Source organism: Gymnoscopelus braueri (genome assembly GCF_963280865.1).
Source record: "Gymnoscopelus braueri genome assembly, chromosome: 1".
Lineage (NCBI taxonomy): Eukaryota > Metazoa > Chordata > Actinopteri > Myctophiformes > Myctophidae > Gymnoscopelus > Gymnoscopelus braueri.
Genome location: NC_137603.1, coordinates 16,695,055 through 16,703,671, shown reverse-complemented (window position 1 = coordinate 16,703,671; position 8,617 = coordinate 16,695,055). Strand labels below are relative to the sequence as shown.

General features: G+C 42.4%; 1 protein-coding gene across 1 annotated transcript; it reads right to left on the bottom strand.

Annotated features, from left to right (window-relative positions):
- Positions 1-976: 976 nt before the first annotated feature.
- On the bottom strand, positions 977-1,225 carry ctxn2 (cortexin 2; the record flags this gene model as incomplete). Its single annotated transcript, XM_080447669.1, has 1 exon — positions 977-1,225. The coding sequence occupies one exon, from the start codon at positions 1,223-1,225 to the stop codon at positions 977-979; it is 249 nt and encodes an 82-aa protein (XP_080303795.1).
- Positions 1,226-8,617: the final 7,392 nt, after the last annotated feature.

Here is an 8,617-nt window from a genome sequence, read left to right as displayed (position 1 = left end):
CCAATGTCATCTGAGATGGATCCTGGACAGACTAAAACAAAATGTATAAAGTAGTAAACAGTCTTGTGTGAATCTTCAACTCAAGCATGTAATTGTGGCAACAACATACAGGATGCCATCAGTCACGGACAGCAGTGGAGTTGCTTTTGCATCACTTAAGAAACAGGAACACCAAAATGTAAATCACAGTTTGTTCAATTGCCTCTTACTGCATGAGTACGAAAAACAAGACACGATGGAATAGAACCAATCTGTGCGCACAGCAGCAGCGGCAACATCCCTTTGGGTCACCGACGGATTCGACTTGATTTGTTTCACAAAACACTAGTTTTAAAGAATACCCTGTATCCATCCGTATGCATGTGTGCAGAACGGCTCTCTGCTGTGCAGAGGTGAAACCAATCCGTTTCCAATGAATCTTTTCCCTGAGACTTCAAACTGTACGTCTGAATACTCCCCCCTGCAGACCAGATTCTCCACCCTGTCGCCCAAGCATCCGCTTCTCCCTGTGTTATCGTATAGAGGCATTCAGTTTTTAGTTGGGGGTTAAAGGGAGCCTCCGGCATCTCTGTGTACTCACAGGCAGAAGGTCAGAGAACAGGACATCTGCCTCACACTTGGTCAGGCACACAACACCAGCCACAGGGTCATAAATGGCAATAGTAAAGAGATAGATTCTACTCCTGCTTGGGGCTAACAGGTGACACACATGGAATTACATAAACTTCAGTATCTCAGTCCAATCTATCACAGAGAGGTTTAATAGTGTCTGGGCATCAGGTGCAATGACTGCGTTACGCTGTGGACGAGGTTATGGGTTTTGTGTCTGTGTTCGCGCATGTGTGCACATAGGTGCGTTTGTGCATGCGTGCTTGCGCGCACGTGTACACGCGGGCGCTTGTTTGTGCGTTTGTGCGTTTGTGCATTTGTGCACAGGTCTGTACTGTATATACTTTGTCATCATCTTCTCCCTGTGTTAGGTGAGGGCATACTCGAACGTCCCCTTCTCCAGGCCCTCGATGCCGTCGCCGGCCCAGTTGGAGGAGGGCATGCTGCTGTAGGGGTCCAGCAAGATCCGGAAACACCTTATGATCAGCAAGCCCAGGAACACCAGCAGCATCCCGACGAAGGCAAACGCAGTCTTCTGCTCCAGAGTCAGGGAGTGCGCCATCATGTCATTCCCACTCATGGCAGCAAGGGAGTGGTTGTAGTGGACGCTACACATGGTAAACTGACATCCAGGCGCCTCATCTCTGCTCTGATATGGTCAGGCACTTGTACGCCTGCATGCTACCTGGACAGGGGTTATATAAAGGCTTGGGATTAGTGCAGTGATTTAAAACAATTAAATAAAAAATTAAGCAGAGAGGAAATCATTACAAATGTCATCTTGGATTTCAATATTCTCCCTAACTACTCACACTCTCTGCATATACTGTAGGAGTTAAGGATGAAGGTATTGGAAATGAAATAGTGAGGAAGGCTGGCCATGATGACACAGGAACGGTTAGAATCTATAAATAGCCTGTCATTATAGTATCAAACAGATATACACAGACTTCGATTTCTCTCTCTCTCTCTCTCTCTCTCTCTCTATCTCTCTCTCACACACACACACACACACACACACACACACACACACACACACACACACTGCCTCTGGGAATTTCACAGGGGGACGGAAAAAAAAGTATGGATCGTGTGAGAGAGGCTTCATAAAAATGACTTGGTCATCATGGTCGAAATATCAAAAGGACATCTGGGTCACAATATGACAGAAATATACAGATTTAATTAATTTCAATTCCTGTGATTCAGGGCGAGTCAGAATGACAGGGATCTGAGCTGCATGGTCCACTGTGAAACGTACATACTATAGGGAAAGGTATCGTTTGATACGAACAGGAGCAATCACAATTCTGTTAGACAAGAAAGCATGCGGAGATTGACGAAGCATAATGACAGAAATTATGTGGCCTTATGACCCAAATATATTTTCATACAGTATGAACACGAGCAGCAGGTGGCTCGAGTCAGGGGAGGGGGTATACGCGAGGGGAAGGAGGGTGCACATAGGACCATGAGAGAGTGGGGAGAGACAGGGGAAGGAGGATGAAGGAGCATGAATAAGGTGCACATGTATGTGTAAGTGTGTGAGTATATATGAGTGTGTGAGAGAGAGCAAGAGAGGCAGAGAGCGAGAGAGAGGGAGGGAGGGTGAAAGACTGCATTAGAGGAACTGCGATGTGGCAGTATATGGGGAAAGGATGCCGCTCACCGTCATTATCGTTGCATCCTCACAGACCTGTTGCTGCTGCTTCTTTAGGAAAACTCCGCTCGTTTCTGTTAACCCACAGACCCGTACTTGTCAATCCGCCCATCGTCCTCGTATCGGATACACGCGACTAACCTCTCATCAAAACACAAAGACAGAGCGAGAGAGAGGATGTGTGTGTGTGTGGTGTATGTTTGTGTGTGTGAGTGGGAGAGAGAGAGAGAGAAAGAGAGAGAGAGAGAGCAAGAGGACCAAAAAATAAAAAAGGGTGTGATTCAGATTGTGATTCTTCTCAGAGGGTCAGCTTGTCTCTTTCTGGTGCTCCCTTTACTTGCTGCCTACTAACTCATTATTATTCTGTTTCTATAGCTTCCCTCCATCAGCACGCACACTTGCCCCCTGCTGCATGGCAACCACTTGTTAGTCGCACTCAGCTGGTCTGCCGCCTCAGTCATTCACAGCATTCCCGCTCAGCGGCTCCGAGAGGGATGCAGTAATGCACAGTTTGTCTTCTCCTTCGTCCTCTCCCCTCCCCTCCTCCTCCTCCTGGTTTATTTGGCTTTTCTCAAAAATTACTCCCCTTAAAATGTGACATGAATATCATAGTGTTGCCAGCCGGAGAAATGCTGCCTCTTGCTGCTCCTGGCCAGTAAATGCTGTCGCAGAGGTATTTTTGGTACAGCAAAGCAATAACATCACAGCCTGGTTTGATTATGTGCTTTTTAATTGGTGCAAGTCTCTCTAATCAAATTGAATAAGCCTGTCTGCTCAAAGGCTTATGCCTGCATGCTCCATGAGCATGATTAGGTGGAGGATATTGGCACTTTTAAAGAGAGACCCCACAGTAATGCAATGGATTGTACAGTATTTGCAAAGAAATACACAGCAGGTCAACTAACTGCCCACTAGTATCCCAAATGCAGGTGTATACAGGTGTACAGTATATACTGTAGTTTATAAACCCAACCTACTACTGTATATAATTTATGCAGTGCAAGTTCAAGTCCAAAGAGTTGTATCTCACTCATTCACCTTCTAAGCCAATCCACTGTTCTTTAAAGGAAAAACACCTTAAATATTTTCTTTATTTTAGATTTTTAGATTTTATTCAACACAAGTTGATTTGTCATTTGTCCACCTGTGGTCCAGCCCTATGGAATGTATGGAATGCATGTACTAATAAAACCAATCTATGTTAACATTCAAATAGATCCATGATTATTCACGAATTTGTGATAACAGCAATACAAATGATATAACAGATGTGCTGGTGAGAGTGATTTTATTGTACCAACGTAATCACACATTGATTTATGGGACACCTTGGTTTTTGATTGCTAATGTGCCTTGGGGGCTTGAACGCTTTCCAAGTCTGGCTCAGGTCCTACTGAATATATCTCACACGGTTGCATAAATGATATCGGGATACTGTCCAAGAGGACATTAGGGTAAAGATTGCCTGACTTTTTATCATGGTTAGACAACAGGTCAGCAAAGCAAAGCAAACTGGCTAGCATCCCCATTAATGCTAATTGACACACACTGAATCACAACTTGTTTTATGAGGTGATAGCAGTGAACTCTGTTCAAGAAACATTCAAAGATACATAGGGCAAAATGCCAAGGACTTAAGAGATTTGTATTTGAAACCCTATTAGCTACAGTGCAATATTTGTTAGTCATCTTGGGACCTGAGAACGATTTCAATTGACAAAATGTATTTTACTATTACTATTAAGGTTTATTTGATATAGGGAGAGATGCTAATTTGCACCTGTCCTGTTTGAGTTGAATTGCCACTGTAAAAGGACAGGAAGATACACTCCCAATCCAAATATATTGATTTACACTATAATGAACAACATATCATACGGGTTTGTAAAACAAAACATTTAACTTATCAAGCTCTAATCAAGCTCACAAATATTTTCACAAATATTCTTTGTTTATTCTTCCCCAGTGAAACTTATTTCACAGCAGACATTTTGAAGGTAAAAGTTGTGGGTTTCATTCAGGTATTTCTTTGTGCCAGCATGAAGTTAACTCTACAGGAGCTGTCACTTCACACCTAAATGAAACACACCCAGCATTTACAGTATGTTATTACCTTCAGCTGTATTTTTTCACCAAAATGGCCACTGTGAAAGGTTCTACAAAGATTAGAATTGAGTGCAAGGTTTCCAGTAAGGTGATGACAAAGGACAAATTCATGACAACTTCTGGTATTGCAGCTTGACAATCTTTTGTTGTACAATGAAATATAAATTAGACTTAACCATGCAGAGAGCAGCTCAGTGACCTGATTTGGAACATTTTTAATGTTATCTCCCTTAGCCCTTTCTTTGTCATTCTAACCCTCCATCAATCTTCCCAGTAGGATGACTCTGTTGAGAGTCATCCTTTTTATTCCATAAATGGAATAGAAGAAACAATAACTTTGGGACAGTTTCCCCAAGGAGCCATTACAGAGAGATGTCTGCAGTAATAGCGAATGAGTCAAGGTGGAATCCCATAGAGCAGGTCCATAGCATTACGTTTATATGAAACAGTGCTGAGACATCATTGGCTATGAGGCCGGTCTCTGCTTTTTTTCAGCTACACACACATTTTAGATGACAGGACTTGAATTCGAATTCCCATTTCTGCCTGCCAGTTCCTCAACTCATCTGGAACACAGTACATTTCGTTGTGCATGTTTTTCTGCAGTTATGCCAGCAGCCAGTGTTGATATCCAATATGGACTGTGCAAGAGAGGCTGTGCATTTTAATTACTGGGACATATGAGCTGGAAACCATTAACAACTATACCAACATGGAGACAAATGTGATAATCACATTATATTGAGGTCTCAGTTAAATAGTAACTAACCCTAACCGTTACGCCTTTAACGGTGTTGTTTAATGCCTTCAGGCTGCATGGTCACTGCACAGTTTCAGAGACCAAGTTCTTCTAGGCCAGTGGTTCTCAACCTTTTCGGGCTGTGACCCCCCAAAATAATCATATGTGAACTGGGGACCCCCCACCCTGACAAGCGCTTGAAATGTAGGAGTTGAGGCATTAAATCTTTGGTTCCACAGATGGATATTGTGAAAATAGCAGCGAGGCGTTGTGAGCTTGTAGATCGGCTGTTTTCACAATTGTTGCCTCTTTCTTATATTGACAATTTGGCCAATGTTTGACCAGTTTTTATAGTGTAGTTTGTTGATTACTTTTGATGCAGTAATGATCTGTTTTCATTGTCTCCGCCAGGCCGAAAGGCATGGCGAGAGAGTATGTTTTACCCCCTGTCCGTCCAGACAATATTTTACCCCCTGTCCGTCCGTCCGTGTGTCCGTCCGTCCGTGTGTCCTGTCCTGTCCGTGTTTTACCAGCTAATCTCTGGCACCGTTGGCCCGGTCGCTGCGAAACTGTGCACACACACTCCCTGGATGCCAATTCAGAACCTCTGCCCCAAATTTTTCACATGGGCCTGTTATAGCGCCACCAGGAGGCCAAGTTGTGCAAAACCCATTTACTCCTACAGATTTTATCCAAACATCACTCACATTGGTACACAGTATCTCTATAGTCATGTGATCAAGACGGATGCACTTTAAGGACCTTTATATATGGAATATTTCATATTCCATCCTGATTGGCTAAGGTTGGCTTCCAAAGTTTGCAGGATTGGTCCGTTTTGAACAAAATGTCTCAAATCATGAACACAGCGTGCGATTTCTGTGAAAACTTGCACGCACATTCCCACTAGGCCGAGAAAGAAATGTTCACATTGGCCTGTTATAGCGCCACCAGCAGGTATAATTTACCAATACACATTTTTGCGACAAAATGCCTCAAATCATGAATGCATGCACATTCCCACTAGCCCTAGGAAGAAATGCCACCCTTTTCACATTGGCCTATTATAGCGCCACCAGGTGGCCACAATAACCTACCTGACCTGGCGGAGACCTGTGCTCCGATGAGCACTTTTTCTAGTTTAATTAATTAATTTATTTTTTCCTTTTTCAATGTCTTAAAAGGGTCCTTAAAGGGATATTTCACTTTAAAAAAAAAATTGGGTCATTTTATCGTCTACTCAGGCTTTTGTGAGCCCCCCAGACCGTTTTTAAGTTGCTTGATTCAGTATTTAGATATTTGATATTCATTTTATCAGACCCGCCCCCTTCCTATACAAACCCATTATAACTTCAAACTCAATCCTGGTCGCTATACCGCCTCCCCCATGACAGCCGGGGCGCCTGATAGAGGGGAAGGGAACTGGTTGGAATAACGTGTTCCTTCCACGCGCTACGTCCAACCAGGGAAAACTCCCCCCTGTCGGGTGACAAGAAGGTCAGTTGGCTCTCATGCCTGAAGGAAGCATGAGCTCGGCCCTGGCCTCCCTACTGTGGGGGACTGGTGTAGTGCTGGTGTAGGGCTGGTGTAGCGCCCAGGATCACTTAGGAAATTGGCACCGGGTGAAAAAAAATGGGTTACAAAAATCGCGGGATAAAAAATTTAAAGTAAAAAAAAATAACTTCAAACTCAATTTTTAACATGTTAGATTCATTGAAAACACCCGTCCTTGGTTCTGGTGACTCACCCTGCCCTCCTAATACGCGAGGGGGCCGTGTTTTTTCCATTACTTTTTTCATTTACTTTATTTCATTTTTTATTGTATTTAATTTTTTTTCATTTTCCCAAACAAATATTACAAATAAATGAAAAAATTAATCGAAAAAACACGGCCCCCTCGCGTATTAGGAGAGCAAGGTGAGTCACCAGAACCAAGGACGGGTGTTTTTGATGATTCTAACATGTTAAAAATTTAGTTTGAAGTTATAATGGGTTTGTATAGGAAGGGGGCGTGTCTGATAAAATGAATATCAAATATCTAAATACTGAATCAAGCAACTTAAAAATGGTCTGGGGGGCTCACAAAAAGCCTGAGTAGACGATAAAATGACACAAAGTTTTTTTGAAAGTGAAATATCCCTTTAAGTTCTTAAATTGTCACTTTACTGTTATCTGGGGAACCCCCAAAATCATGTGCCATGTGGGGACCCCCCTGGGAGTCCCGACCCACAGGTTGAGAACCACTGTTCTACCTGCACTTTGGTCTTTGATTGCCAGCATTCAACAGGTCTAAAGCTATTATCCTGGTTAAAATGTCAGAGCCTGTATCAAGGATCCCATTAAGTTTGATATACTGATGTAAATAATGTTACAGACTTGTGTTATGTTACTTCTTTTGTCAATGTTATACTTGCCATATTCAATTTATTGTTTGAAAACTTATAGCTGAGCGAGCGCTCTGGTGTGTGAGGACCGGTGTGCCGACACCGAAAGCCTCCTCCTTCCAGTGTCTGTGGGCTGCCTAGCAACACTTTCCAAATCTCGCGGTACCTGTCCAATCAGTGTTGCCAAGTCTGCTTATTATAAGCGACTTTGGGCTTGTTTTTCTGTAAAGTTGCATGTAAATACTGGTAGTTGTGAGTTCTTTAGGCTTGTTTCTGAAGTGTAGTTGCTTATTTGGCCTTGTTTCCTAAATGTTGTTTAATAAACCAGTGGTTCTCAAACTTTTTTCATGTAGCCTACTTAAAGGAGCTACACCATGAATTTAAAAAAAATATTTGATATTTAATATCATATGGTGTATGTCCCTCAAACCTTTTTCAAAAGGTTTGAGCCTAAATCATCACTCAGATATACTCATCCCAAGTCAATTGTCTCTGGCTTATACAGCGCTTTCAGCTGCAATACCAAAACGTCCTCTTGGGCAGGGGGGGGCTACTGAGCAATTCTGTCTGTTAATACAAAAAAATATTTAAAAAAAATATTAAAAAATGGAAAAATTCTGCATAAAAAGAAGCATCTAAGAAAAATACAAAATCGAAAAAAAAACACTTTGAACATTTTTGAACAATTCCACCAAGTGTTTGAGGTGCCTGTTTCACCCACTTCCGGGGGGCGGAGCCAAAATCCGAGCCCGAAGTATTTGTTCGTAGACCCCCACTTAGGGGGGGTAGAAAAAGTTTCGGAGCGATTCGGGCACTTTTCATTTAACATTGGGTTTGCCATCAATAATGTTTGTGACATCATAAACATTTCCATTCTGAGATCGCCTGTTCAGACACGCCCATTCTGGAAATCCATGAAATGAGAAGGAATGAGACACTGGGGACCCCAAAAAATACAAAAAAACAAGAAAAAAGTGATTTTCATGGTGTAGACCCTTTAACTTGGCCTTGGATCTGAAAATATTTTGTGCCAGGGACCCCATTTGTGTTTTTTAAATGTTTCAAAAACATTATTTTTATAATATTTGTCTTTGAAAATAGCAGATCTACAAGCTCACA